Genomic DNA, 1,164 nt, shown 5'->3' on the forward strand with positions numbered 1-1,164 from the left:
TACAGAGCAACATATATTGCTCAAAAAATCACATTAAACGGAAAGCAAAAACTGTTACGACGAAAAATTAGAAAAATTGTTCACTTCGCCGGCCAATAGTTTAAAAAGCTATTGATCTGTTCACAGTAAATTAATAACAATAATAAGCTGAACCAATACGATTTAAATATAAACAAGTCTATTGAGTGATTATCGGTGATTATTATTTCAATAAATATTGAGAAAACAGACAAACTTTCGTTCAATATGAATTTATGATTCTTTCTCCGTCCTTCGCTAAATAGCCCTTGAATAAATTTCAATGCACATGCACATGTTGATGATGCTGGATGCTTCACTTGCTGAACCATCAATTTTGAAATTTAAAAAAATATGATCATTCTTTGCATGAGAACGCGTAAAAGCCACGCAAAATCACACAAAGAATGTTCAAATTTTGTCTGTTTTTCATTCATTTATTTAATTTTTTTTATTTTTTTACAAATAGTTACTTAAGTTTATTAATTTTTTTCTTCAAAGAGGCGATTGTTTTTTCGTTGCGTTTGAACTTTGTTTCCAGTGTACTAATTCTTTGGTCGGCGTCGTCTTTGTCATCGAGAACAGAAACTGAGTCAGGAGTTATGTTCACACCTGGATGTTGTGTGGACGCATGGCGTTGGAGGGAGGCGAGACTCGTAAAGGCTTTAGAACATTCATCACAAACAAATCGTTTTCCTTTATGTACACTGTTAATGTGAGCGGTGAGGTTGGATTTAGTGCTATATGCGGTGCCGCAGAAGGAGCAAAATAGTTGCTGTTCCAAATCTTCATTCGAAGCAGATTGTTCTTGCTCTGAAAATTTTCGTTTGGGTGCTTTACGTTTGAGAGTCAATTCGCTATTGTCTTCACTTGCAAATTCGATTTGCGTTTCAATATTTTCGTCATGTCCTTGATCAGTGCTTTCTTGATTGGTACCTTCTCCTCCTTCCAAAGGTTTCTCGTGGCTGTTTGGTTCTTCACTTGCAAATTCGATTTGCGTTTCAATATTTTCGTCATGTCCTTGATCAGTGCTTTCTTGATTGGTACCTTCTCCTCCTTCCAAAGGTTTCTTGTGGCTGTTTTGTTCTTCACATGCTAATTCCACTTCTTGAGATACAATATTTTGCGAACGTGTCGCCAAGGTGT

At 35.9% G+C, this 1,164-nt stretch overlaps 1 protein-coding gene across 1 annotated transcript; it reads right to left on the reverse strand.

Annotated features, from left to right (window-relative positions):
- Positions 1-630: 630 nt before the first annotated feature.
- On the reverse strand, positions 631-1,122 carry LOC129571019 (fez family zinc finger protein 2-like; the record flags this gene model as incomplete). Its single annotated transcript, XM_055450754.1, has 1 exon — positions 631-1,122. A coding segment is annotated over one exon (492 nt), but the record flags the coding sequence as incomplete, so codon positions are not given.
- Between the last annotated feature and the right edge of the window lie 42 nt (positions 1,123-1,164).

The sequence above is a fragment of the Sitodiplosis mosellana genome, unplaced genomic scaffold (assembly GCF_009176505.1).
Source record: "Sitodiplosis mosellana isolate CC-2019 unplaced genomic scaffold, AAFC_SMos_1.0 Smas_scaffold_1076, whole genome shotgun sequence".
Classification (NCBI taxonomy): domain Eukaryota; kingdom Metazoa; phylum Arthropoda; class Insecta; order Diptera; family Cecidomyiidae; genus Sitodiplosis; species Sitodiplosis mosellana.